This window comes from Drosophila sechellia, chromosome 2L (assembly GCF_004382195.2).
Source record: "Drosophila sechellia strain sech25 chromosome 2L, ASM438219v1, whole genome shotgun sequence".
In the NCBI taxonomy this organism is placed as follows: Eukaryota; Metazoa; Arthropoda; class Insecta; order Diptera; family Drosophilidae; genus Drosophila; species Drosophila sechellia.
Window position 1 is genome coordinate 6430783 of NC_045949.1, and position 26460 is coordinate 6457242.

Sequence of the window (26460 nt, forward strand, 5' to 3'; positions counted from 1 at the left end):
TCCTCTTTTGCTGCCTCTTTCAGGGCAAAACTCTTCTGTGTGTTTTTTTCTTTGTCGACTGGCGTCTGGACGACGACGACGACAACGATCTTGGAGCAAGTTATCCCTGCACGGCTCAGCGCATCGCGACAGTTGTTAACGTGTTTAATTAGCCCTGCAAATTCAATGAATTGCGACAGTAACAGTTAGGCTTAACAACACACCAGCCCCCGCACCAGAGACCCCCCCAACCGTAGCCCGGGGCACTCCCTCTTCCCCACATATCCAAATATTTGTGCAGCCATTTTGAATTGTCCTGGTGCTCCGAGGACATGGAATCCTCCCCCGTCGGCAGACGAAAATCGAACGCATGCGCGCGGAAAAGCACTCAATGTTGACTCTTGTAGGTGTGGATTTGGGATTGGAGGGATGGAATGGTGCTACAATGGGGCGAATGGAGAAGGGGGCGTTTTCCTAATTCCATCCGACTTTAAGCCATAAACTACGGCGTGGCTTTAAATTGGTTTCCTGGTTCGTCGGGACGGAGGCATCGCTTCCTTTAATGAGATAAGATGGAATCGGCACGATTCGCAAGTTACAGCAAAAGGAAATCATAAGTATAATGCACAAACATATATATACTGAGAAGTGCTGATTGAGAACAGGAATTTAAATAGTTATCTAACTTATATAATAACTTTTCTTAAATCCCTCACGTAACTCATAAACCTCACTTCGAGTTGCAATCGATGAAAGTATAAAGTAGTCAGTTATTGAGTTCCCAACCCAATCCATGGCATTTGCCTATCAACCTGCCCAACTACTCCATCGATTGCTTTCATTTGGATTTACTCTTATTTTTCAACAACCATTTGTTTGCCGGCTGCGGTCGTAGGAATATTTTCATTCATAAAACTCGAGCGACGTCGGCTGGGTAATAGGATTATGCCAGAAGCACACACACGTGCTCAGTGTCAGAGGCTTCGGCCTCTACCATCTGTAGCTGCAGCCGCCTCCATCTGCCACTCCGTGTCCAGCTCCGAGATGGGAGCTCCCATCTGAAGCTGGGAGTTGACCGATTCCAGTTAAGTGCAGAAATGCATCGCCAGTCGCTGAGCGACTGTGGGTCTCAAATGCTCGCTGCCTCTTTATGGCCATGGCTCTTATTATTAGTGACGGATTTCCGAGTCATTAGACAAAGTTATGTCGCGGACCACCCCGCGTCTGTTTAAGCTACTTAAGTGCGCCGCCCACAGTCCGCTGTCCACAGCCCAAAGATCGGGAGTCGAGCATCGAGGCTGGATTGGACAGTTAGTTCTGAAGTGGTGGTGGTGGGCAGCGAATTCTCGAGGGGAGTGACTTTGGTCATGTCGCAATTGACAGGCGTCAGCTTTGGGCCTTAAATGGCTCAGCTCAGCGTTTAATAAAGCAAATAAGCTGATAAATGCCAGCGATTGTTGGCCCCGAATGCAACGCATTAATCTGCAGGGGGAAAGGCTTTCTTCTCGGACCCCAGATCGCCGTTGGGTTTCCAAGCGGGTCACCCACGGCACTTAAACACAAATCAATAACTTTATTATACAAAAACAAACAGCCAGCCAGCTTGTTTTACGAGCTGAAAAGCGTCTTGTTTAACTGCCCGTACAATGAGCGCCCGCTGGGCGCGCTAAGAAAAAAATCACTTGGCATCCGAGCTGGCGACAGTGAGCTGGAGAGGAGGAGCTGGAGAAGGAGTAGGAGCTGGTCCCCAATTGGGATGCGCAGGCAAAGGGTCCTCCATTCGGATAATTTATGACCAACGAGTTCGGCCCAAGCGCCAGTTGACAGTAAGTCACCAGCGGGAAGAGCCCACAGCCAGCTGCCCGGATGAGTCAGCACTGGAAGGTGGTGGTGGGTTTTTAAGGCTTCACCCATCGGGTGGAGTGGAGTGAGTTGCTCAGTGGAAAAGCTCAGGCACAGTTTAAAGTGCTGAAATGGAACACATTGCTTTTGTCTCATAGGAAACAGCAGGAGGAGATACCCAACTCAGTTTAATGACTAATCCAAGGCGATTCACTGTAAGTTAACTTTTAGATATGTGATTTAATTGAACTTTTGGCCAGGAATAAGTTAGTTTGCAGCCCCATTGCACCTGTTGCTTCGAACCACCTCGATGGGAAACCCCTTGGCTGATCCCTTCCAGACGAACGCCCCCCTGTTGTCCTGACCATTGTTTGTGATTTTGCTGCCCTTGTGATTGTGGCTGTCGTCCACATACCTATCGCACTGAAGTTTATTGACTTTTGTATAGACATTCTCGATTGTGGATTTGGCTGATGTTTCTTTTTTGTTTAGCCGCGGGCAATGTAAACGGCGCCAGATTTCGATTTCGAGACAGTCACCAACATTCACCCCATCGTCGCACACACACACACACACACAACTGGTTATTTTCTAAAAGGGTGAAGTGTCAGCCAGCAGAGAAACAGGGCCCACAAAGGAGAGGTAGAAGAAATAACAAATTACACAATATAAATAAACAAAATAAAATCTGTCCGATGGCATAAAAGGCTAAGGATGGCTTACGTAGTTGTTAATTATGGGTATTATTAAAGGTTTAATCCTTGGCTATAATATTAGGAAGCACTGCTGTTTCAGAGGATCATCAACCAAAACATGCCTCGGAAATTCCCCATAAAATTCAATCAAATATGTAAACTTTGACATTCCGCCAGTTGGATACAACGCCACCCCCTCGAATCGCATAACAGGCACATTCCGAGATGAAGCGATAACGCCAGGTGTTTGATGACCCTGCCGGAGACCCAACACTCGACCCATCATCATCTTGATGAGCCTCATCAGTGTCAGGGAGTCGGGAGTGAAGTGAAGTGGAGTGGAGTCAAGAGATCTTGGCACGTGTAAACGACACCCAAATTAGAGGCAGATTATTTAATGTTCGTCTGGGCCACTTGGCTTATCTGCGGCTCTTCCGAGAATTTGGTACGAGGTGAAGTCTCGGCTGATTCCCGAGGAGCTGCAGCTACCAGTGGTGCCCTGATGAGCTTATCACAACCCAATCGACCCAAGACAACTCATACAGCATCCCCAGCAGCTTTGTCATGTAAATGCGGCCAAAATCAATCTCAAACTTGGCGCCAGCCTAATGAGGAAAAAGCGACAAGCACAGCAGGTGCCCGAAACCCACTTCCCCGCCAAGCTCGGTTAATTAAGTTATAAAAATTATACTTTATGCATACAATTTGCATTTTTATGCGCCTCAATTGTAACGTGCACCGATTTGATTTATGGAACAAGTCTCAATCTCCGATCCCCAATCCCCGATGTCCGATGCCCATTGGCTTGGCCCCGTGGGCGGCTAGAAAATGTGACAAATGGCTAGGTGTGACTTATAGCATTTAAGGTGACGATCATTCGGATCGAGATAAGACCGGGCTTTCCTCTCTCACACATCTACGGTTTCAGAAGGGATTCGGGTGATTTCGAAATGTCAGCATCATGGCAGATTCGCGTGCGGCTCCTCGCCGAAATATAAGCAAAACTACCTTGGAAAATGGCATAAATGCGATTTAAAACCAGCAAAACCGCAAGATCAGCGCCGTATCAACCTGGAAACATGCCAGAGGAACCTCGCTTTTTTTGTCAATTACACATCCAGTGAGATAAGGGCGGTGATGGGGAATGAATTCGGTATACAAGAACTATAAATGCTCTGAAATCCTATTGAGTTTATATAAAAATATTTATTGAGTTAGAAATTACTTATAAACATGGCGTATTTTGTGGCAAGCTTCTTACTTGACCAAGTAATATATAAGTACAGTATGCACTCGTTATTATACGATTTCGACAACTTAAGCTACCCAACCCCTTTGTAGGGAATAAGCCACAAACAAATGGCTTACTGCACTGAGCGAACTGAATGACGCGCTTTTATTTTATTTATTTATTTTTGCTACCGCTAGATTTCTTTATAATTCTGCCATTATTTGTTGCATGTTTTGACATTTTTATAGCTTCAGCGACGACGACATTGCGCATTTCTGCTTAGCTGCACATAGAAACTGAATCTTGGCACTTTCAAAATGGCTAACTGGGCCATAAAATCCATTGACGGGCATACGTCAAACTGATGCTGATGGCCAGACTACAACATCTTGGCCAGCTGCCTCTTATCGGGGCGAACACTTTTTGTCCCTAAACGTTTTACAGCTACCAACTGTCGGGCAGGAGGCCGATACTCTGGCCACGGAACTGGGGATGGCATCCACACGAAAGGCTGCTGGAAGGAACACCCATTTAACAAGTCAGCCCGTGCGGGCAAGACCATAAATATTGGCAATTTAACAGAGTCAACAGTATGGCACTCGACGGCACAACTCCGACTGGGGGACACTGGGCATTTGGCTGCCGGGGTTGGGGTCCCTGGATTGGGGGTCCATAATACACCTTGTCGTACACGATCCTTATCTCTTGGAATTTCTCGTGCGTGTCTGGCGTGCCAAAAAGTATAAAAATAAAGCACCAGGAACCAAAAGCAGCCAATTGAAGATCATCGAATGCTGGATGAACTACATGTCCTGGCAAGGAAGCGGCATCTATCATATAGCAATAATTAAATTATCCCAGTCTATTCTTAAATAGTTAAAGTACGCTTTTAGACAATCTATCTATATAATAGTAAAAAATTCAACAAATGATTGTAATTATGCGTCCAAACTGCCTGAACATCGTAAACTGATACTATTATGAAGCTAGCTGTTCAAAAGTATGCACCAATATATTTCGATTTCCCATTTCACTCCATGCCTTTGCTATACATTAAATCCTCATTGAATTAGTTTTCCACTGGGAAAACTTAATTTGCATCATTGAATAATGTACAACTAACGGTAAATCAAAATCGAGACGAGTACAGCACAAAGGCTACAGAATAGCAATGATACCCTTGCTGGAAATAGTGATGGAAGTGATAGCCTGGTCAGGAGCTGTCGCTGTCGGTTGCCGACTTTGGCAACGGGAATGGAGATGGAGTTGGAGTTGGATTTGGAGCTGGGTCGGAGTGCGCGTGAAAAATTAGCCGTGGAAATGCGTGTTGTGATTGTTGTTGTTGTTCCCGTTCTGGTTCTTCTCATTGGTGTTGTTGTTTCGGTGGTGTTGTTGGTGATGTTGTTGGTGTTGTTGTTGGTGATGTTGGTGATGTTGTGGCCTGTCGCCATTTCTCGTGGGGCGACTAATAAGCACAACAAGCTCATAAAATTTCGAAAGCTGCGCAGTCTGATTTTATTTCATTTTAAATTGTACACGCGCTTCGAGCATTTTTCCCTCGTTTCGCTGCGCGAGATATTCGATTTGGATTTGGTGTATTTTTTTTTTTTTTTGGTCGGAATGTTTGATTTGTTTAGCATTTACACGCATCATTAGAGCCTGTTGTACAACGGCGACCTAATGATAGATTAATAACAATGCCAGAACATAAAAGACACGCTTTCTATTCCGATGATGGCCATATAGACATTGACATTGGGCCCCACAGCGATGGCAACAACAACCACAAGGCCCCACCAGTAGACAGAAACAACAACAACAACACGAGTGGGGCGACATCCACGGAGACAAAGACAAAGACAGAGAGTCCAGCGGACGAAGAAGCGTGCCATGACAATCTTGGGTCAACGGCTGCTTTAACCCTTTCATGGGCTAGAGGGTTCCCATCACACCAGTCACTCACTCAAGAGAATATACTGACAAAAATAAATCCTAAAATCATGACAACCATTTCAAGCTTTAATTATGTTATCATTATATACAAATACAAATATATGATAAGATATTTTACTCAAAACTGCATAATCCCAGTAACTATAGTTCGTTAAAATTACGACCTGAAAAGGAGGCAATAAGCGAGGCTCCCCAAGGGTTAACTGGAATCTCCGATCTGAACCTATCTGGCCTGTTAATTGATTGTTACATTCCCCTTGTGCGAGCGAATGGCTGTTTATGTTGGTGGCTGTGTCCGGACAGCTCCGTGGGACTAACCCCCACCACGGATTAACTCAGAACTACACCACCTTCGCCAACTGCGATGCAGACGTGTTGTTTTTTATGATTGCCCATTTTTGACAATGAATAAAAATTATTATAGTGTCGCACGTTTTGGTGGCTGTAATTTAATTAAAGCGATGTCGCCACGACCCGCATCACGATCACCGCGTGCTCCATGAGGGTTTTCCGGGAATTTCCCCGCCCCCGGTGCCGAGCTTCATACAGGTGACAAATGCTGGACAGTTCGGAAAAGTAACTAGTATATAAAGTACGATTTGCGTGCGGGAAAATACCAGCTGGGAAAAAGGGATGCGGTTGCGGATGGGAAAACAAACGGAGTACTTGAGAAGTCAGGACTTTTTCGAATATTTGCGCTTGCTTTTGGGAGAACGGAAGTGCGGCAAATACAGCTGGATTCGTTCGGCAAACAGAATCGGAATAAAATCATTTTGCCCTTCGTTTAATACAACTGCCCTCGGTGGCCAGATGGCTGAGGAAAAGTGGAAGGTGGACGAGGACGAGTATGAGGATGAGCAGCCGGGAAAAACTTGTGCGGCTTCTGTGCCGTGAGCCTGTGAACCTGTTTGCACTAAACTCGGAAAGAGAAAGAAAAAACGAACCGACTGAAACCATGAATGAACTGCAACTTGGACTTGGGCGGGCATTGTCACTGTCGATACAGATATATAGAAATGCACTCAAGGTAACTTCCTACTTGGCCCGTATCCGATTTCATCCCAACCTCTTTTCCCCTCACAGATTATTGCACCGCCGGCCGCCACTCCCCACCTCCGCGGCTTAGCCGTCCAACGTTATATTTAGCGGTCAGCACAAGAAAAAGCCAAACAGAAATAGCAAACAAAATGGCCAACACACTGGCAAGGAAGGGGGGGTGGAACCCATCGAGTGCCTCGCCTGCGGTGTGGGAACCTTCAATATTGATTGATTGAGCAGCCGTTGGCCGGCGGTCGGGGTCACCACCACCACTATGGACGGCTCGAAGGGGGGATTCGGTGTGGAATGGCTTCAAAATAGGAACATTTTGTAAATAATACATAATATATATTGGACAAAAGGTAAAGTTAGGTAAATAAAGTTAGATACTTCATACTACTACTTATACTACTTAGATACTTAAAACTTATTTTGATGTCAACAACTGGTCTTCAGGTAAAACTCTCATTCCCAAACATATCCCAAGGATGCACGCACTCCAGGGAAACATTTTATCTCTAAGAGAAAATTTAAAAAATTTACAACCGCCAGTTGTGCAGAAGTATTTTTTACAGGACTCCACTCCCAGGAATTGCATCCCCCATGGGAGTCCAGATTGATGACACTATTTGTTGTGACAAGCATTAACTAGTGGTTTCTCACACACTAGATACTCCCACACCCTAGCTCTCGTCCCAATTAGCAGGGAGGTAGGAGTCGCGCCCTCCGGAAAAGCGGAAACAAATCGTTGACACCTAAAAACAGAACTGCTCCTCGGGATTTCCCTTGGGAGATTTGCGTGGCGCGGAGGCACCCCTTGGCGTACGGGGAAATATTAATACAAATAATTAATTGTGTTAAGTAACCAATTTTCGTACTAAACGATGGCTGAGCCGCGCATAAGTGCTATATAGCTTTACTTCCCACAGGTCTTGTGTTTCCCGCACTCCAAAAATCGCCTGCGGTGTAATTCAACTCGGGAGCCCTGGACGGAGAGCGGAGGAGCGTTCTTTCGCTGTCTTGCCGGCCATGTTTGAATTCGAGTCGCCAACATGTTTACATAAAACAGACCAGGTTTTCAATTTTAAATTTTATATATATATATATGTTCACATAATTCTTATTTTGCTGATTGGCCCGAAAAAGTTGCAAGGAATGTAGTAATCGGAGCGTTCTAGTCCTCCGCATAAGGTCTGTAGCTGATAATCTGGCGTGCCACGATGTTGAGTATCTCACGAGCTGCCATATCCTGGCGATCGTCCACAATGGCCGTAATCCTGGCGCACTCCTTGATGTAGTTCTCCAGCTCCCGCTGATTGAGAGCCCTTCTTTGTGGCTCCTTGGACTGCAGCGCCTGCAGCACCTGGCCGGTCATGTGCGCCAGCTGGGATCGAGCTCCGCTGAAAGTCTCGTCGAGATCGTACAGCTCCAGCGGCGGAGCCGAAGGCTCGCTGAAGATGGGCGGAAACGTGGCCAACTGGACGTTGGGCAGCGGTATCTCGAACTGAGGCTTGATGATCTTCAGCGGCTCGTACTTGACGTGCAGTTGTTCGTAGGTGTCCATGACGTCCTTGAGCAGCCGGTTGCTCAGCCCGTAGAGCCGCATGTCGAACATTTGCTTGAAGTCCGTGGGCATGTCGGTTCCAATCGAATCGATTAGGCAGGCCTTTGGCATATCCGCAAGGAAACCAATATCGGTGAAGTGCTTGTTGTCGCTCAGCTTTGGATTATAATGTAATTAGTTTGGTGCAAACTTTCTATTGGTGATTAACCCACCTCCACATCGTTGAAATCCAAGTGACTGTAGGTAATCTCATCGCCTCCAAGCAGCTTTATCAAGTACTCAAACATGGCATCGTTGGTCTTGTCCTGCAGATACTTGTCATGCCAAATGTATCCAGATCCCATCGCCAGGATTTTTCCACCTTTCCCGTTTGTAAAGTAGCCGACCAAGGGACGATTGAAGGGATACACCACTGGACCCGTGGTGAGCAGGACATTCGCAGGCTCCGATACATTCAGCGTGGCCCCATAGGGATATTGAAAGTGAATCTTGTACTTCTCGTCACTGAAATCGAAGTCCACCTTCTCGATGTCCAGCTTGAGGAGGTGTCGCCACATGGACTCGCAGACTACGCCACCACCCACGATACACTCCTTGGGGTGGAAGTTCTTGTAGTAGTGCGGTCGCACCACAGTGTCGCCGTTGATGTAGAGCCCGTACTGCTCCAGAAAGAAGTTCACGTTGGTATTGAACTCCGGCTCCCCGCCTTCCCCCAGGAGCACCACCAGACTGCCACCTTGCACCTCCACGTAGTGCTTCAGCACCTCGAATTCATCCTCTGTGAATCGATCTTGTGGCCCGGCGATAACGAATATCTTGACCCGAGCAAGTCGCTCCTTCCGGAGTTCAGCATTATTTCTGTTAATCCATTTTAAAAAATATATAACAGTTAATTCGGGAATTTTGATTCATCCCTAAGACTAAAATGGATTACCTTTATAAAGATTTAGTTATAAGGAAAACATACTTTATGAAAGTGTGACATATGTACTTATATTAAAGACCAATCAAATTGGAAAATAGTACGAATTGATTATTTTGTTAGTTGAAAAAACTTTGTTGTGCTTTAATTGTAAGGCTGGCCATAAATAACTTCTGGGATACTGACTGTTCCACATTCCAATTGACCTTTAGCTTGCGGTGCATCATTTTGTAGTTTTCCGATATTTGAAAACGTTCATTTTTTGATATATCAAAGCAGATTACCGGCTTGCTTGACATTTTTATGCAGATTCAATAAACTTTTTAATACAATTTTTTGTTTTTACATTTGGTTGCCCGGCAACGCAGTGGCGCCATCTTGTGGTTTTGATAAGAGTGTTCCGCCGGTGTTTTCCAACACTTAAGCTAGGTTGCTTCTTGCACACTGTAAAGTGACCGTTGTATAATATTTTTAAAAATGTGGTATATTGGTTCCTAAAAAAAATATATGTTAGTTATTATCTGAAGCACTCTATTATTTTAGCCAGAGTTTACTTACATAGAAAATTTTTACGATGAATAACAATAGGGAACTTTCTTTTTAATTAGTTTATTCAAGCATTTGAAAGTATCAATATCATATTTTCTAAAGCGCGCGGTATTTTTTTCTTACTTTACCGCGGTCACACTGATCCATAGCTGTGTGAAAAATTACGAAAGAATTTTTGGTGTTCACCACTTAAGACCGACCGAAATTTTCGCAAAACGAACAATGGCATCGATCTGTGGACGCATGGCGCTCCGTGCCGCCGCACGCCAAAATGTTGCCTACACGCCCGTGCGCTTCTGCAAAAGTAAGTGGTGCAAATGAGGAGGGAAATCCCACGGCCAGCTGCTTTTCGGTCACGTTCGCCGATTTGGCGGAGCTTCTGCCCTGGAATTGCATAATATTGGAGTGCAGGTGGTAGACCAGCATGGCACTGTGCTCCACAAACCTGGAGAGCATCAGATTTGGACCCACAGAAAAGTGTCTATGGAAAGTGCGAGGTTATGTAATAACTATGCGCTGGGAAATGTGCGACTTGTGGACGGAGAGGGGGAGCGGTGACACCTCAGTGCGGAGTTCACACCTCGACAGAAGCTGGCCGGGATTACCCCTCCGAAGAGCTGTACTTGTGACTGAGCGTCTGGGTTTGGGGCGTCTGCTGTTTATGTAACCAGTAACCCACTCGCTTATCAATTTATGAGCTAATTCCTAATTGCGTTTCCCACTTCTCCGCCTTGCAGTGATGAACGATCCTTTGGAGCACGCCACTGGTATCGAGAAGCGCGAGCTGCTGCTCAAGGCCGCCGGCAACGATAACCCCTTCGACATGAAGGTCTTCAAGCGGGGCGCCGGCACCAAGGAGAACCCCAACCTTATTCCATCGGCCTTCGACGCCCGTATTGTGGGCTGCATCTGTAAGTAGTCAGAAAACGCTAGCTGCGGTCAGGATAATGGCACAGATTGTATTCTATCAACCGTGAAATTTGCATTCTATTCTGCTTAGGTGCATTCCAATGACATTTTTGTTTTCATTGTAAGATTTATCCAATTGAGTTGCGTTAATGTAGTTAGTTGTTGAGCTCTGATTAGCTACAAACCGCGTTTAAACGTTTTTAAAAGTTATTTTGAATAATTCGTTGCAAAAACTCCAACTAAGAAAACCTGAATGCCGTCATCCTGACCAGAGCTATAGTCCATCTTTCCAGCAGAGTACTTTCTAACATACCTTTTATTCCGAACCAGGCGAAGAGGATCAGACCTACGTGCAATGGATGTGGCTGCAGAAGGGCAACCAGAAACGTTGTGAGTGCGGCCATTGGTTCAAGCTGGTGGAGAAGGCAGCTGTTTAAAGTTATTATTAATTAATTCAATAAACCAATTAATAACAAAAACACAACAACTACTAAGCTAAAAGTCAACCCACTTAGCTGTCCAAATAAACAAACATCAACCCAAAAAAAAAAACCAAACTGAGAACAGAGAGGAGAGAAAGGGCGGCACAGCTTCCATTTTCAGATCTGCAATCGTGTTTTCAAACGCAGCTGAGGAAAAATGCTTAATTATACGAAAAAAGCGAACAATAAAGTCTAAAGAAAAGATTTTGAGTAAAAATCAAAGGATTTATTTTAAAGAAGCTTGTCTAAAGACAGAAGGAAGATGACTTTCGTTTAAAGTAGTAGGCGTCTTAATAAGCCATCAAACATTTTCAAAACCCTTGGTTCAGACTCATAACTCACTCAAAGTGGGAAATTCACTTGTTATATTCATACATTTCTAAAATGTCGTCCTACATTTCGCGTCTACTTAAGGCTCAGTCCGCCTCCAAGCGTTTGATCTCCAATTTAACCCAGCGTGACGGAAAGCTAAGCTCTTTGCTTCGGCGACTAGGATTGCAGTGGCAAGGAGGAGCAGCCGCTGCTCCTCAACAGCGTCCCATATCCACAACTCAGGTGCAAAAGTCAGGTAAGTAGTGTTTGCAGCTTGCAAAGATCTCCAGTTCAGGTCTCATGCCCAATTAGCGCTAATTGCGGACGATCAACTGGTCACCGGGATTCAGAAGCGCGAAATGCTGCTGGCCAAGCAGGGCTGCGAGGACCCTTGGGGTTTCACAAAGGTGATCAGGCGCGGATCGGGAAGGGAGAACGACCCCACCGTCGTGCCATCGGCGTTCGATGCCCGCCTCGTAGGCTGTCTGTGCTTGGACGACCGCTTGCCCAAGTGGATGTGGATTGAGAAGGACGAGGGACCGAAGCGGTGCGAGTGCGGCCACTACTTCATCCTGAAGAATGTCCCACCCGTTTAGATCGATCACACAGAGCGCTGTACTTAACACGAACACACTTAACATGATCCTCAGCTGGCATTAAACATTGCATGATATTATCAAAACAAAGGCTTACATGTATTTGTTAGACGCACAATAACTATCTAAGCGTATAGCCCGTCAAAAGGTAGCCACTATTTCCGCTCATATTCACTTCCGGATGTGTGCGATTGGGCAGGATCTGGTAGGTGCGTAGCCAGTTCGAGGTCAAGTGCAGACCCGTCACCTTGCCTGTGGTTTTCAGCTCCATGAACGTCTCTTGCAGGAGCTCCTTGCAGGTGCTGAATACCACCACGGGCCTTGATGGTTTCACAAGAGGCAGCAGGGCTTGCAGAATGTTGGATGGGTGCTCCTTGGCGGCCACCACCAGACTGTCGAATTCAGCGTGCATCAGGACGGTGGCCCGCTTGTTTTCCAAATGCCAGCGCGGAGGTCCCTTTGCTCCTATAACAACAGAAATAGTATTTGTACTTGTCTTGATTAGTTAACTATTGTGACCCATACCTTCTCTGTCGCTCTTTGACTCATCCAGCTTGGGTTTTTTTGTGATCGGTTCTATCGCCTCCGGTTGTTCTTCCGTTAGCGTCTCCGGCTGGGTTTCCTGAGGCTTATTTTCACTGGGCTCCACAACGGGAACATCTGTGGCCTTCGCCTCCCCTCCTTGATAGAACTCCCTTAAAACGGAATAGAGATTAACGGAAACACATCGCTGTTGCTGCTCCAGGGGTAGTTTCAGAGCTGAGAGCGCCTGCTTCTGGGGCACATTGCCCGGGTGCATGTGCACCAAGGTGCCCTCCGTGCCTGCGCCTATAGAGTTGAGCATAGCAGCCGGCAGTAGACCATTGGTACCACTCTCGTACAGCAGATAGCTGCCGAATCCACAAACGCCCGAGTAAGAAATAATCTGCGATAAAGTGTCAACGCGAATGCCCATAACCTTCTCCGAGTCTTGGCGATAGAAGATGTCCAGCATCAGCCGGATCGTTGGCTGGCGGATCTGAACGAACTCGAAATACTTTTTCTCCTTCTTTAGCAGGTACTTCTCCTGGGAGTACTCCGTTCGGTTGTGGAACGTCTTAGAATTCTCCACCAGCTTTTCGATGATTTTGCTGGAGTCATTGCACTCCTCACGCAGCTGCGCAATGTCCTCTGGTTTCAGGGTCTGTGCTTCTCCATCATCCTGGATGTCCCGATTATCCGCTCCACTGCTGGAGATGCCCAAAACCTCCCGCGTGCTTCTCAGCTCAGTCTCGCTGCACAGCTCCAAGGTGTGTTGTCTCTGGGCGCCCCTTTTACCCGGCTTGGTCTCCTTGACGCACATCTTGAACGTGGAGCCATAGGGTTGGTCCAAAAGAGACTTCAGCTCCAGTGTTTCTTTGCCCAAATTGGCCGTGGTGTCCAGACTGCTGAATTTTTGTAGCTTCGTATACTTCTGCCGCTGGATGACGATGTAGTCGCCTAATTGGATTCTGGGAATGTCCTCTTCGGTGGCCATGGTTGCAACTCTATGTTATAATTCTTATAAACAACGTGTTTGTCGAAAACATACGAAAAGCCGCAAAATCTAGAGAGAAGAAGAAGATAAGTTCAGTGCTGGAAAACGGGCAAAATCTGGTAATATAGTCACCTGTTGCATGTGATTAGTAACTGAATTTTAAATGAAGAGCTAAATAACAACAAATTATTTTCTTGATTTGGCAATATAAATGCACTTATGGAAATGAGAATTATTGATTTCCTCTATTTGGATTGATTATTTGACTGATCTGGCAGCTTCATTACCTGTTGCTTGGCCAAATGTTTTGGAATTCTAGTTAAGAAATAACCATGAGTACTTGACAAAAATTACATTTACTTTAATTAATTAATTGTTTTATCATGCAATCAGAAAATTTAAGAATTAGATTACATTCAAGATTGCACACAATCTCAATACTCCTAGTTAAAATATACACAAAAATAATATATAACAAATATGTACATACATTACCCATTTTTGCGATAAGTGGCGGTTTGCTGTTGTGCTTTAATAAGTAGAGTTGGTTGCTATGAATGCTTAAGTTTGACATGGGTGTAGCTAACAGGGATGGTGAAAGTGTGAGTAACTACCTTGAATTACTATGATTAAGTAATACTCATTACAAAAAAAAACATTATTTACTGCACATACTTACCGTCCCTCTTAGCGATTACGAAAGGAAATGACTGCGCCCATGCGTAACGGAACCCCCGAAATCGCTTGTATCTACGCCCATAAATCATCATTTTTAACGGTGTGGCAACGCCGTTCGATCGAGTACAGCTGATACAACGCGGCGATAATCTTGTAGTGCGGTTTTAACCTTTAATTGGATCTGTGCTGTAATCAGCGTTCTTCGGGCACTGCAGTTGGCTCTCCACGTGTCCAGTAGTTCCAGGCGAACCCCCGCCACGAGGATAAACATAATCCCGAAATCAGAGCGCTGTCGCAGGCGCAGGTAAAATCAAACCTTCCCGCCCTCCTACCGGTTTTGTGGCCCCCGCGAGAATAACTGACCGCGCAAGTTTTCGGGTTTCAAGCATACGCCCCAATAACTGCTGTCGCCCGCATCAGCAGAACCAGAAAGAAATCCGAGCCAGAGTAGAACAGAAGTCGCGCAGATATGGCGGAGGCTAAATCGGAGAAGTCGCCTTTCATTGGCAAACAGCAGGCACCGGTGACGCTGAATCCCTCGTGGGAATCCAAGTTGCCACCCCATGATTCCAACGGCAAGGGATCCTCGTCGGTGTTGGCGAAACTGGGCCTGCCAGCGCCAAAAGATAAATTCCTTATTGTGTTCTTTATATTCCTGCTGCACGGCGTGGGCACGCTGATGCCATGGAACATGTTCATCACGGCCAAGTCCTATTTCGAGGACTTCAAGTTCGGACCGAACAACACCGTGGCCACTGAAGTGAGTTACCGCACCCATTTCATGCAGAATATGGGCTTTGCCTCGCAGATTCCCAACCTGGTCTTCAACTGGCTGAACATCTTTGTCAACTTTGGCGGCGACCTGACCACCCGAATCGTCTACAGCATCATCTTCGAGATGGTCATTTTGCTGGTTACCATTATTTTGGCCATGCTCGACTCCTCCCAGTGGCCGGGCATCTTCTTCTGGACCACCATGGTGTGCATTGTGCTGCTAAACGTGTGCAATGGCATCTACCAGAACACCATCTACGGAATAGTGGCATCGTTGCCTATCAAGTACACCGGCGCCGTCGTCCTGGGCTCCAACATCAGCGGCTGCTTCACCACCGCCATGGCCTTGATATGCGGTGAGATCTTCTCGTCCAAGAGGACCTCGGCCATCTACTACTTCGTGACCGCCATCCTAGTGCTGCTGCTCTGTTTCGACACGTACTTTGCGCTGCCGCTAAACAAGTTCTTCCGGCACTACGAGACTATTAGCCGGAGCAGCGAAAAGAAATCGGATTCTAAGGCCCAACTGAACGTGCCTTACTGGCAGATCTTCAAGAAAGCAGCGCCGCAACTATTCAACATCTTCCTCACGTTTTTCGTTACGTTGTCGGTTTTCCCGGCGATTCAGTCGAACGTGCACCGCTCCGACCCAGATTTCGTAGTAGGTCCAGACTACTTTACACTGGTCACTTGCTTCGCGACCTTTAACGTCTTCGCAATGCTGGGCAGTTTAACCACATCGTGGGTGCAATGGCCGGGCCCGAGGTTCCTCTGGGTGCCAGTGGTCTTGCGTCTGGCGTTCATCCCCCTGTTTGTCATGTGCAACTACGTTCCTCCGGACTCGGTGCGCTCATTGGCCGTATTCATTGAGAACGATTGGTTGTACTGGGGCATTGGCATCGCGATGGCCTACAGCTCCGGGTATCTCAGCTCTCTGGGCATGATGTACGCCCCGCAGACAGTGCACACCAAATACCAGACCACTGCCGGAATGTACGCAGCTGCCATGCTGATCACGGGCATCTTCTCCGGAGTGCTGTTCTCGTATCTGGGACCATTTTTCGTCGTGTAGTCAGTCTTACATTTATTAGTATGACGCTTACTAACAATTATCATTGTTCATTGCATTGCATTATTTGACACATTTTAAATGTAGTTTTGTGCTCAATACCAGTTCCGGAACCTGGCTATTAGGTTTCTTTTTAATCAATTAATTAGATTCTTTTAATTTAATAAAGGTTTTACTTTTCATTGGTGTCTAATATTTCATAGTTTACTGCTTCCCACCTATTTGACACAAATTAAATTTAGTTTTGCGCCCAATTCTAGTTCTAAGACTAATCAATCATTTTAACACGTTTTATTTAATAAAGTTTTTCAATTCGTTTTTTATTACATCAACGAAATAATAGAAAGATAGTGGTACAAATTTAAGCAACAATATACCTCGCATCGATGGGAAAAATGGTGCCGACAAAGATAGGAATGGGAACTTGCAGAGTCTGACAATTGGGTCCTAATTGATGTACATATATCTATCAATTGGGAGGGGGTCTAACAAGTCAATGGAATATTTGGTTCGTTTTATCACAGCTTCATCCGATTGAATGAAATAACAAAGTGGCAGAAATATGCACGACCAAAGCATTTAATCAATGCATTCTATTGGTGCCCACCGCAACCGCCTAGCTGAAATTGTGGACACCCATGTAATTATAAATAACACTGTTAACAGAAAACGTAAAAATAAAATTAATTGTCAAACGTTCTACTAAAATAATAAATGGGCAGAAAACGGCCTTATACAAAACTAATTTAATTAATTTCAAATTGGCAGAAAGGTTACAAAAACTGGATTAAAAAGTTAGTAATAATTACTATATTGTAATCTCCAAAATACTTTATTTTGCATCTGTGCCAAATTTTAATGCCATCTTGCAGGGTATCGTAAACATTTATTTGTATAAATGTATGTATTTGTAGCGTAAACCGATCGTATTGTTTGGACATGGCGCCGAAAAATAATTGGTAAACAAAAAAAATAACCAAATAAACGAACCTTATCTGAGAAGACACATAATTACCGTGGGAGCAGCTAGTAGCAGATAAACATAACAGTTCCTCTTGTCACTTGGGCGACGTCTAGTACCTATTTATGTATTTACAAGGGCAAAGTTAGGGGGGCAGCTCCGAGGAGAAGCGCCGACCTGCTCAAGGTTATTTCTTATCTCCGCCCTGCGGATCCGACAAGAAGTACACGATCTTCAGAAGCTCATTGAACTTTGGCGTGTCCCTGGGATGGCGTTTCTCAAGGCCAGCAATCTGCTCGAGGGCCACCTCCACATCCACTACATTGCATAAGATCGATTGCAGGCGCTGGGGAAATTTTCTCGAGGCTTGCTCCACACGTTTGCGCGTTGTCTCCAGCATGCTCAGTTGTTCCTGGGGGCTTACCTTGTGGTAGCTCACCACCAGCGTGTTAAGTTTAGGCAGACTATCGGCCAGTGGGAAGCCGAAGTCTTCGGCATCAGATAGACCAAGTCGCTCTAGACGTTTGCTTCCCTCCGACTGCAGAATGGTCGCCTCCACGGGATACCGATTTGAGGTGAGGTCCAGGTGCTTCAGTGGCAATTGATTCAGCAACTCTGTGAGATGGGGCAGCTCCACGGAGCATTCGTGTGCGACTAGGGTCTCTAAATTGGTGAGTCCAGTGAGGTACTTTCCCGTGATGTACGCACTTGACACGCTCAGGCTACGCAACTGGCTACATCTCTTAGCTATAGTGCTAATCATGCTATTGTTCATGTTCTCATCCGCGATGCAGAGCTCCCGGAGATTGCTGTAATCCCGCCGCAGATAGAAGGCCAATTCGGGTCGCATCAGATGCCGACCCAAGTACGAGTCGAACGCCTTCTTGTGCACGTTCCAAATGTACAGCTCCTCCATTGCGGGACTGGTCAGTTCGAAGAAATATATGTAGTCCTCCTTACTCAGAGGACTTAGCATGGAATCGGATACGGAAACCTTCCGGTAGCGCGGCTTTCGCCACACAATAAGGCAGAGGAGCTCTTGGAAGCGCGGCGCCAGCCTGGCCATCTTGATCTGCTCCACGAGCGGCAGGAACTCTAGTATATTGCACACGCAGTCATCGTTTAGCCTCTCCATTCTAAATAAGTTAGAGCTAGTATAAGTCAATATTATGTTCTTGCTAATAATTAAAACAATGTGACCAGGTAACGAGAGGCAAAATATACCGAGCAGTTCCGAAATGAAAATACTGAATGCTACGAAACTAGTTAGTAACTTTCAAAATATGTATATACTAGAATAGTAGAGGGTATCTGTTAGAGTAACTTTATTAAAGTCATTTTTCTTGTTTTCTGCAAATATGTAATGTCATTTGTGTTTAGTTTTAGATTTAAGTTATATCTTTTATTGAAAGATTCAATCGTCGCAGCAGAAACAGTCAACGGAAAAAGTTGAATATAGTTAATATGTATGCATTTATAAGTTTATTAGCAGAGTAGAGGGCATCTACTAGCAGTTTCTAAACTAAAGTAATTTCTCTTGTTTCAAATAAACTTTCAATAGCGATAATTAGCGAAAACTACCCTACTTTCATTTTCGTGCAAAGTAGTATAATAGGTATATGTACATTAATCTCAATTGTTTTTAGTTTTCAGTTACATCTTGCGTCAAAAGTTTCTGCAATCGCCACAACAGCAAAGGAAAAAACTTTCTACGTGCCCGGCGGCCCGCAAATCGCATTGCATACGTATCAATTAACATTTTGAGTGGTTTTCCATGTTGAACTGTCACTTTGATGCGCATCGGCATTCGGCGCCCCAGGATCCAAGGATGCGCCCCCCAAAATCGAAAGGCCCCAAACCAAAATCCAATATCCCAGTCTGACTGTTGCCGGCGCTTCTTTGGCTCGCATGATTTGTGCGTGACCATGCGAAATGTAAATTATTTATGTATTGTAGGGGCATTATCCTGCAGCAGTATGGAAGTATGTAGTTCTGCTTTCCCTTAGTCCACAGTCCGGAGTATGAGTATAATTCCTTCGTAGTCTGCGTCTCGTCTTCACAATAGCTGAAAAATAGCCAACTGTCGGAGGAACCCTTGTCAGGACATGGGACGCCAATTGATTGGCATTAGCGGCGGAATGGTGGGAATAGCTGGTGTGCCCGGAATAACGAATCGGAGCAAAAAATTAAAGCAAACACTTAAAATTTACACTCCATCGCTATCGTAGCTGCCATAAATTGGAATGGTACAGAAATTAGGTCACTGAACCTACATCATGTTTGCTGTAAGCTGACACCTTTCTTGATTACATAAATTATTGCTTATATAAGAGAAGAACACATTTCTGCTCTACTTGAATAAGGTGTACCTTAAAAACAGTAAATACTGCTCAAAAGTAGCAATTATCTTAGCTAAAACTTAATGAATAACAATGTTTAGTAAATTTGTGTTATATAATGACAGTGGCTAAGGATACTTCCTCCCAATTGTAGGCCACTGAAATTGGATAATGACCGTGGTGACATACGTGAGTCATGGCCGTGACTGCGAATCCTCCACCTCCACCGATACTGATACTCCTGCCCGACCGCTTCGGGTTTCCCCATTTAAGTGGCCGGCAATTTGTGCCGGACATTTTCATCGTGGCGGCTCAATTACGGGCGTGATTAGAGCGGGCGACCATGCCATTTATGCCATCCGTGCATTATACACAATATTTTCATATTTGTTCCTGGGTGGCAATTAGACGCCAGCCGAAATCGCGTCGATAAATTATTAGCTGCCAAAACGATGGCTCTTAAAACTTGCCACCTCCTTCGCTGCGGATCGTCGGTCTGCCTACCTACCTTAAAAAAAAAGGAGAAAGAAAGAAATGTGTAAAACGGCATCAAATATGCAACACTTTTTCTTGTTCAGCGCCTTGGCAAACAATTGGCCAATTAAGTCGAAAGTTTGCCTGCTGGCGCGGCAGCAAGAGCTCCTCCGAAAACCCCCAGCTCCACTTGGCCCGCGTCCATTGGCCCCAAAAGCTGATGGCCATTGCATGCCAGTCGAACATTTTGTGGCCATTTGCGTGCCGCCTTTTTGGTCCTTTCAGTCCTTTTAGTCCTTTCACTCCGTGCTCAGTGGCCAAAAAGGGGGCGTTGATGGAAAGTCCGGAGGGAGGCGGGGCACTGCAACCCGTTACGTGTTTTATGCAGATTGCCAAGCCGCACTTTTCCACGGTTTACATTTTCGATTTTCCAAGAATCCCGCTTGCAGTTTGAGTGCAATATTTCATTTTTAATTCGGACTCCAGAGGTGAGGATTTGATTTAGTTGGCCAACGGACCACGACGAAATCCATCGACATCTTTGGGCGTTTGGGGATGTAGATAAATGGATAATGTGGCATTGGGGACTACTTGAATGGTTTGATTCAAGTTCGAAGGACTCGATTATATGAAAATGTATGAAACTATTACTTAAAGTGAACTTACCGCACTACTGACTTACCTAACTACCAAATTTTCAAAATGATTTTCCCAAAAGATAATAATAAAACCACATTGCTTTCCAGTTTGCTTTTTGGCTTCATGCTTTCATATATATTTTAGGTATTTCCGCTTTTCACGATTTCCATTACTAAATGCCAGGCGAAATTATTGAACGTCTCAGCTAATTAAGTCAATGTAATTACATATTAATTTTAAATTCATATTATTATATTGGTTAGTTTGGTTTTGCTTCATGGAAGAGAAGAAACTTGTTGGATCACAAAGGTTTTGTTTTCGCTTAAGTAAGTAATTCGGCTTAAGTAATTAATTTCCAAACACTCTTTAACGAAAGGAGTAAACAAAGTAATTGAATTGAGCTAGCCACCTTAAAGCTTATTTACATCAAACAACATAACTAACAACTTGTATTCGATTTCGTTGGTAAGGATAGATTTCCATCTCTGCCCATTGGCCATCTGAGCTCTCTAGGAGTTATTGAGTTACTATGTTCGTTCTTAGAATTTCCCATTTAGTTTACGGTAAGGCTGAAGATAGAGTATTAAAATGGTTTTTGTTTAAGAGTAAAAGTTGTTTATAAAATATATATGTATCATATATCAAAGTATAGTTATTTAGTTATTTAGTTATGTATAGGCGTATATTACAGTTTTCCCTTTTTTACAGAGCCGCATCGAGCTTTCATTTGAGCTAATAGTACGTACTTCAACAATACAGAGTGGCTTCCATTTGGTTTTCCATTGGTTTTCCTTTGGTTTTCATAGGTTTGTAACTCGAATAATGCAAACGCTTGATCCACTAGATGAACTAAACTACCGTATTCGCATGTGTATGCGTATTAATTTGATTTCTCGTGTATATCATTAGGTATATATTATATATATATATATGCTTGTATAATTACTAAATGGTATTTGAGTCAATATTCATTATGTCGAATGTGTGTCTCTATGTATATATTGCAAATTTTGTTTATCGTCTACAGCGCGCTGCTACATTTCCGTAATTTGTGTATATATTCATAATTTTTCAATTTTATTTTTAGTTACTTCCGCACTTCCCATCGGTAATTGGTCCTTAGTACACTACATAGAAAGCATTTAAATGTTCTTCCCTTCGGTTTTCCCTTTGTCTTCGAGCCTTTTTCTATTTCCATAGCCCGCTGACACAGCATCGCACTTATGGCTTCATCTCGGATTGTTAAGGCAAACACCTGTATCCTTTATTTTTGTGTTTGTGTGCGTGTGGGTTGTGGTGAGTGGATGGAGCAGCAGCTGGCCTTTTACAGTCCCTCTCACAGACGACCTTTCGGTCTAAAAATAAGCGCCTTCACACAGACAGGCCGCTCCACGTGCCACGCCCCACTGGCCAGGTGGGCGGCGTGGACAGGTGTGTGCGTTAATTGCGGAGAGGAAAACCTGCGGCTTAGCCAAACATTGGCATGCGTTCTGCTGGCGTCTAAAAACGCGGCGTAAAAAGCTGAAACCGCCAGCGAGGCACATAAAAGTGTCAGGCAGACATAAATTTATGTTGGCTTGCAATTTTCCAACACCAGCACACATCACTGCCTCTTATACCTGTGTACCTGTGCACAGGTGAGGGGGAATTGGAAGTGGGCATGGGAGTGGAAAAGGGGTTGCGGCGCAAGGACGAGTTTATATTTTGTGTAGCATACTTTGCGGCCAGCGCGACTTTATTATTAAAATTGCCCCCAAAGTTTGGGGGGAAACTCTACCCAGCTGGGATTTGCTTGTGCCACACGCTGCAAAGCTAGTTAAAGGATACACACATTCATATTTATGGGAATTTAGCGAGAAATAGAGTAGCGATTATATGCAAAAATACATGTTTGCCAATTAGCTGTCACATAAAAAGAGTTTCGCAGAACTTTGTTGGATTTAACAAGGTACTTAGTTCCTTACTAATACCATTGGTAAAGTATAGTCAAGAACATCGCCTTTACAGGTGTTATTACTAATTAAATAAAGACTTTACGCTATTCACTAAAATTGTAGGGAGGATTCTGCACCAATGACATTACATAAGTGAGTCACCCCAACTTCTCGGGAAAACATCCTGTTCAGCCATCAGAATTAAGAGCCGCAGTTTGGCGGCGGTTGCTAATTAACTGCCGCTCTCGAAAAGTGTGCCAAATGCCTAATTAAGGATAATCCTTTTTTGCATACTGCTACTGCTTGAGTGGAAAAAGGGTTGGGATTTACAGAGATTTTTGCGGAATATGCGATGCGGTGTCATTTGCTTTCTACTTTCAGTTTTCTCCAGTTGTGCTATCTTTACGTTTAATGTGTATCGCAGCTATTTTTGACCTTTTCCTCATTTCTGTCTATCGCTTTAGTTCACTTTGGCTTAATTAAATAGTTTTACTTGGTTTTAGTTTGGATACCGACTAACGCTACTCTACTCCAACTAAACGAGATTTGTTCAGCTAATGAAATCGAACAAAAAGTCGTAAATGTATATTATTAATTATTATTGCGCTACTTACATGCAGTTATTCTATTTAATTGGTTTGTTTGATTCATAATTTGTTCGTTTTCCCATTGAATCCTCCATTTGTGTAATAAATTTACTTTGGCCATTCGGTAATTTTAGTTTTTTGCTTTCTGGAAACTGAATTGCACTTTTTTGCAATTTTTTGAGTCGCTGGTTTGTTTCATTTATCTCAATTCAAATATTTATGCTTTGTTTATGGCTGCGTTTTTATTTCGTTTGATTTAATTATACTTTCCAACTGAGGCTTCCCCCCATCACACGGACATTATTCAGTTTTATTTCCTTTCTGTTTGGGCAGTAAATTTGATGATCAAATTTATGAGTAACCAAAATCAAATTAAAAACGTAATTCAGTCTATGCAAACAGAGAGACTAATGTTATTCAAATTGAGTTCGCATTCAAGCTCGGAATGAGCTTAGTACACAAACTTCTCACTTCAATCGTGCGTTCTGTCAACGGTTTGCAAATCCAGACTCAATTATGAGCCAAGTCCATAAATTCAGTCGCAATTTATGGGTCACTTTTCGCCCCACCCCCCGCCTAGTGAGCTATTACACATTTTGGAAAACTTTCCCTTGGCAAACGATAAAACCGTTCGACTATCAGAAAATGTCATTTAGAATGTTGTCAGATTTGATTTATGCTGGCCATTTCCGTTCAAGCCGAGCGGCACGAAGCTCAGCTGGCTCACGTGTAGCGTTTTCAATAAATTTGTTTTTCAATTTTATTTCTGTTTGCTCTTCATTGGGAATTTATGCCAAATATGCATACATTACAACGAAATGAAAAAGTAATTCAAACCGAAAGTGTTGCCTTGACAAGCCGACTGTCGAAATACCAGTTCTAAATTATGTTTTGCAACTGAAGTGAAAATATTTTGTGATATATGGCTTGCAAATCATGTTACTAAGAAACAAAATGACAAAAAATTCAAAAAAATCAAATAATAAAGATAAAATTCGGCAGAGTGTTTGCCGTAATGAAGGGTCCTTTTGTGAGGGCATTGAAATGTCACACCTGTCACAGGAGAAAAGCCGCATGTGTAAATTTGTATTGCCTACCTTTGTGCGCGCTCTCTCTGCGTGCTTGTGTGTGTGAGTGTGTGTCGTGTCTGTGTGAGTCGGGGTCCGCTTGTGTGTGTGAGTTATGTTTTCACAACCATGTTGATTTTGTCCGCTTTGTCCTCATACATATACATTTGTTTGTTTATGCTCCTTTTTGGGCACACTTACTTGGCATTTCGCATTTCGATGCTGCTGCTGCTGCTTTTCTTATTAATTTTACACAAAATGCCATTTAACTTAGTTGTTGCTTTTTTTCTTGCCGTCGCTGCCGCCGTTTGGCTATTTGAGTTGCCATTTAGCCGCTTGCTGTGTTTGTGAGTGTCGTGGGTGTGTTCATGATAAATCACATTGAATGCAATTTACAGAAAAACATTTCGTTCGCACGTTCCGGTTGAAGTTTGTTGTGTTCCATCATACTTTTTTTATCAGAATTTCCTGCTGCCATAACTTAAGTTTATTGCTGTTGCATATCGCCGCCATTGCCCAGACCAGCTTTCGACTCCGGCGGCACCTGTTGTTGGACAGAAAGTGAGCCATTACTCAAAAATATCAATTCCAATTATTTTCCACATTAAGTGACAGTACAGCATCGGAGAAAATGAAAGTGGAAAGGAGAGTTTGGTTGAAGCACAATCAAGGCATTTGCAAACATTTAGGTAAAGTAGCCAGTTTGGCTGTGTGTGTGTTTCTAGTGTCTCTGGATGTGTGTGTGTGTGCGGGCGTGTCAGTGTGTGTGTATCTAGCCTGCGTAAAAGGAAAACACATCGAGCAACAACAAGTCCCACACACAAACATACGCCAAAGGATACAAATGTTGGACAGCCAAAACAATTTGTTCGAATCAAACGAGGGATCAACGAAAATTCGGGGCAAACGCAAAAAGTATTCAAGGCGAAACTTTCGGAATAATAATGGAAAAAAGCTTCAAAAAACACAGGAATATGATGGAACTCATAGGGGAAACTAGCATCAAACAAGGAAAACAAATAATCCAAAGAACGTGGCAGACAAAAACTAAGGCAAACACAACTAAACCAAAAGGAAAACCACAATATTTCGCCAAGATCCAAGGCCCAGAAAAAGGGCAACAAACCAACAGCAAACACATACGATTATGACTGGGTCTTAGGCCCAAAATAAAGTTCGGCTGGTAAACCATATTAAGCCCAAAGTGTAACAAGTGTAATGCAGACTCAACGCGTTCAATATTAAATTAAGAAGCAACCGAACCAGAAAAGTTTCTGTGGAAGATAAAGGAAAAGGAAAACACCATTGCTTATGCGGGATGCCAAAGAGACTGAGTGGCTTATGCTCGAAATCAAAACACATTTAAAAACTGTATGGCTTAATAATTATGAAAAATGTAGATTTGATTCGTTCACATATTATTTATGCAGAAAGAACACACTATCTTTCACAATAAAATGATATAGGAAGAGGATAATAGGCTTATGCATATTCAAACATCAAACATCAATATCTATCTTAACTTTAAACGATATGAAAGCATGTAAATATTTTGGTCCGCAGTAAAAGTTGGCGATTAGACAGCGAATAATTGGTAATAGATTGGAAAATCCTGCAACTAATGACAACATCGACAATGAGCACGACACTTAACAACTTGACAACGATGAGGAACCAATAAAAGATATCTGACAACCGCGACTGTACCTAGTATCTGAAGGATAGGGATATTGAATCAAACTTAGCGGCCATAGAAACTATGAAAGTCCAGGAAATCCATGGAATCTGTTTGATTTTGTTGTTGCTGATCGATCTACACCAGGGACGATGGGCATTAAAAACCAATAATTGTAACAAAACAGGAATGACAGTGGGTGTGGTTTTATTTTGTCGGTGATTTGGTGGGTTTGTTTTTAATTTGAGAGCAGGAGAAATAGAGAGAGTTATATATATAATATATAATTGTGGTAGGAGAGTGGAATATATTACAAAGTAAGGATTAGCGTATGCACACTTCACTCACCAGTTTCTTGAAACAGTCCTCAAAGAAGGCGGTCATCGAGCGGTACAAGTGACGCTTAACCCCCGAAAGGCTGTGGCCCTCATCCGGATATATCTGCTGCTTATAGAGCACTCCCTTGCTGGTCAGAGAACGGGCCAGGACCATGGATTGCTGCACATGGACATTGTCGTCGGCGGTTCCGTGGACCAGGAGGAACTGGCGATCCCGCAGGTTGTCCACATACTTGGACAGGTCACTCTCCTCGTAGCCCTTGTAGTTGTCCGTCACGTTGGGGAAACTCAGATAGCGTTCCGCATACGTGGAATCTTACATAAAAGAATAAAGGCC

The 26460-nt window shown here is 43.9% G+C and overlaps 7 protein-coding genes across 10 annotated transcripts in view; 3 read left to right on the plus strand and 4 right to left on the minus strand.

Moving 5' to 3' along the window:
- Positions 1-7813: 7813 nt before the first annotated feature.
- On the minus strand, positions 7814-9603 carry LOC6611401 (intraflagellar transport protein 52 homolog). Its single transcript, XM_002035909.2, has 3 exons — positions 9411-9603; positions 8515-9160; positions 7814-8458 (listed from the first exon to the last, which is right to left on the minus strand). The coding sequence occupies exons 1-3, from the start codon at positions 9521-9523 to the stop codon at positions 7913-7915; spliced, it is 1305 nt and encodes a 434-aa protein (XP_002035945.2). The 5' UTR covers positions 9524-9603; the 3' UTR covers positions 7814-7912.
- Positions 9604-9877: 274 nt separating this feature from the next.
- Positions 9878-11234, plus strand: LOC6611402 (cytochrome c oxidase subunit 5B, mitochondrial). The gene is made up of 3 exons (XM_002035910.2): positions 9878-10077; positions 10511-10684; positions 11013-11234. Exons 1-3 carry the CDS (start codon positions 9996-9998, stop codon positions 11117-11119), a joined length of 363 nt encoding a protein of 120 aa, XP_002035946.1. The 5' UTR covers positions 9878-9995; the 3' UTR covers positions 11120-11234.
- Positions 11235-11453: 219 nt separating this feature from the next.
- On the plus strand, positions 11454-12156 carry LOC6611403 (cytochrome c oxidase subunit 5B, mitochondrial). Its single transcript, XM_002035911.2, has 2 exons — positions 11454-11732; positions 11789-12156. The coding sequence occupies exons 1-2, from the start codon at positions 11549-11551 to the stop codon at positions 12070-12072; spliced, it is 468 nt and encodes a 155-aa protein (XP_002035947.1). The 5' UTR covers positions 11454-11548; the 3' UTR covers positions 12073-12156.
- LOC6611404 (tRNA (adenine(58)-N(1))-methyltransferase non-catalytic subunit TRM6) lies at positions 12123-13657 on the minus strand. Its single transcript, XM_002035912.2, has 2 exons — positions 12598-13657; positions 12123-12537 (listed from the first exon to the last, which is right to left on the minus strand). Exons 1-2 carry the CDS (start codon positions 13586-13588, stop codon positions 12194-12196), a joined length of 1335 nt encoding a protein of 444 aa, XP_002035948.1. The 5' UTR covers positions 13589-13657; the 3' UTR covers positions 12123-12193.
- A 719-nt stretch (positions 13658-14376) lies between these two features.
- LOC6611405 (equilibrative nucleoside transporter 1) lies at positions 14377-16435 on the plus strand. Its single transcript, XM_002035913.2, has one exon. It carries the CDS (start codon positions 14736-14738, stop codon positions 16110-16112), a length of 1377 nt encoding a protein of 458 aa, XP_002035949.1. The 5' UTR covers positions 14377-14735; the 3' UTR covers positions 16113-16435.
- On the minus strand, positions 16409-18261 carry LOC6611406. Its single transcript, XM_002035914.2, has one exon. It carries the CDS (start codon positions 18203-18205, stop codon positions 17258-17260), a length of 948 nt encoding a protein of 315 aa, XP_002035950.1. The 5' UTR covers positions 18206-18261; the 3' UTR covers positions 16409-17257.
- Positions 18262-20622: 2361 nt separating this feature from the next.
- The window catches only part of LOC6611408, a 32312-nt gene continuing 26474 nt past the window's right edge, over positions 20623-26460 (minus strand). The window contains exons 14-17 of one of the 4 annotated variants that reach the window (XM_032720630.1): positions 26134-26438; positions 25818-25923; positions 24312-24654; positions 20623-21091 (exon numbers count right to left, since the gene is read on the minus strand). In XM_032720630.1, coding sequence (XP_032576521.1) covers positions 25852-25923; positions 26134-26438 — 377 coding nt within the window. In that variant the 3' untranslated portion in view covers positions 20623-21091; positions 24312-24654; positions 25818-25851. Of the gene's footprint in view, positions 21092-23070; positions 24655-25817; positions 25924-26133; positions 26439-26460 lie in introns of all 4 variants that reach the window. The other 3 variants (XM_032720627.1, XM_032720617.1, XM_002035916.2) reach the window with 3 other exon arrangements.